The following is a 1698-nucleotide window of genomic DNA, read 5'->3' as shown; positions in this document are numbered from 1 at the left end:
GCGGCCACTGCACTCCAGTCTGGGCGACAGAATGAGACTCCAACCCAAAAAAAACAAAAAAAAAAAGAACTGCTTTTCAGTCAATGAGAAGTGTTACTTTAAAAATGCGTAAAACCGAGTTTGCATTCAGTTTCAAAGTAACTGTTAAGTAGTTTGAGTACTCTATAAAAATGATATAACAAGGAAGAATATTTTGTTTTCTGTTCTGCTTTAATGGTTCACTTACAGTTTAGTGGGAAGATAACTTGGAGAATCATCTTTGCTTCGAATAAGATCATTACATTTATCGATTGTCTCATAAACAGAGAATGTGTCTCCAATACTATAAAGTATTGCTAGACTCTTAGAAAGGAGTTTGCGGGTAGGAGGCCCTGGGGAGCTGTTCAACAAAGACAGGAGCTGTTCAACAAGAGTCTTCTGTTTCTCTCTTACATCACTCTAGAGAGACAGGTAGAAAAAAAGACAATTCAAAGTCAACATTATATGTAATCTTCCAACATAATTTTTCTTTCAGATATTCAAAAACTAACTAAAACAGCTCTAGGAAAATACAAAATTATCTTGACTAAAAGTTACAAGTAAGTTAGAGGCATGGCCACCACACCACACTAACAGGTAGTTTTTTTGCCCTACTAATATATCCTCCCACTCAAACTCTAAATCACATTATACCATAGTCTCTATTAACAAAGACAAGGACTCTATTTATTCTAAATCTTTCTTCTTTTGTTTGAAAGGCAGAGCAAATTTGTGTTATTATTATTTTAAGCAGAGACAGGGTCTCACTATGTTGCCCAGGCTGGAGAATAGTGACTATTCACAGAGGTGATCACAGCAGTATACGACAGCCTCGAACCTCTGGGCTCAAACTAACCGCCTGCCTTCTGAGTAACTAGGCTTACACTCATGTACCACCGAGACCAAATTTGTATTTTCAAGTCTACCTTCCCATATATACCTGTGTAAATAAACCAGTAACCTATAATCTATAACCAGAGATGACCTTGTAATGGTTGTTTTATTCAGAACTTCTTCTAAGTTTAGTGCAATTTTCTTTTTGAAAGCTTATACATATATGTGTTAACCAAGTTACTTAATTTTCCTTGCCTATTACCTGATAATAGTACAGAATATCATTATGAAGCTAATGATATTCAGGTGCTCACTGAATATAAAAAAATGTTTGTTAGTATACAGAACCTTGTCTTTTGCTAATTTTTTTCCTCAAATCTAGAAGTTGCTTTTTTTCCCCCTCTTAAGATCAGTAAACTTTTGTCAAGTATTTTGATAACCAGAGTCAAATAGCTCCATGTTGTCTCAGAACAAGAATGTTTTAGAATGTTGGGGTTTTTTTTTTGTTTTTTTATAATCAATATTTTTTATTATGATGTTGTGGGGTACAGTTAAGGGTTAGGTATACAAATACGTTTCATTCAGGCACCCTCTTGATAAGAGGTTGTTTTTTGTTTTTTTAGAGTTGAGTCTCACTCTGTCGCCTAGGCTGAAGTGCAGTGGCACGCTCCCAGTCACTACAGCCTCGACCTGCTGGGCTCTGGTGATCCTTCTGTCTCAGCCTTCCTAGTAGCTGGAACTACAGGTGCACACTACCACGCCAGGCTAATTTTTGGTTTATTGGAGAGATGAGGTCTTGCCAAGTTGCCTGGGTGGGTCTTGAACCCGCGGGCTCAGACAATCCAC

The 1698-nt window shown here is 37.2% G+C and overlaps 1 protein-coding gene across 1 annotated transcript in view; it reads right to left on the bottom strand.

The window, feature by feature from the left end:
- The window catches only part of LOC103275265 (HEAT repeat-containing protein 5A), a 72200-nt gene that overhangs the window by 69097 nt on the left and 1405 nt on the right, over positions 1 to 1698 (bottom strand). Inside the window, exon 2 of the mRNA XM_008072670.2 lies at positions 227 to 438. Within this exon, the coding sequence (XP_008070861.2) occupies positions 227 to 438 (212 nt within the window). The remainder of the gene's footprint in view (positions 1 to 226; positions 439 to 1698) is intronic.

Source organism: Carlito syrichta, unplaced genomic scaffold (genome assembly GCF_000164805.1).
Source record: "Carlito syrichta isolate Samal-C Ts95f unplaced genomic scaffold, Tarsius_syrichta-2.0.1 Scaffold315394, whole genome shotgun sequence".
Taxonomy (NCBI): Eukaryota; Metazoa; Chordata; class Mammalia; order Primates; family Tarsiidae; genus Carlito; species Carlito syrichta.
This window is presented reverse-complemented; position numbering and strand designations above follow the sequence as displayed.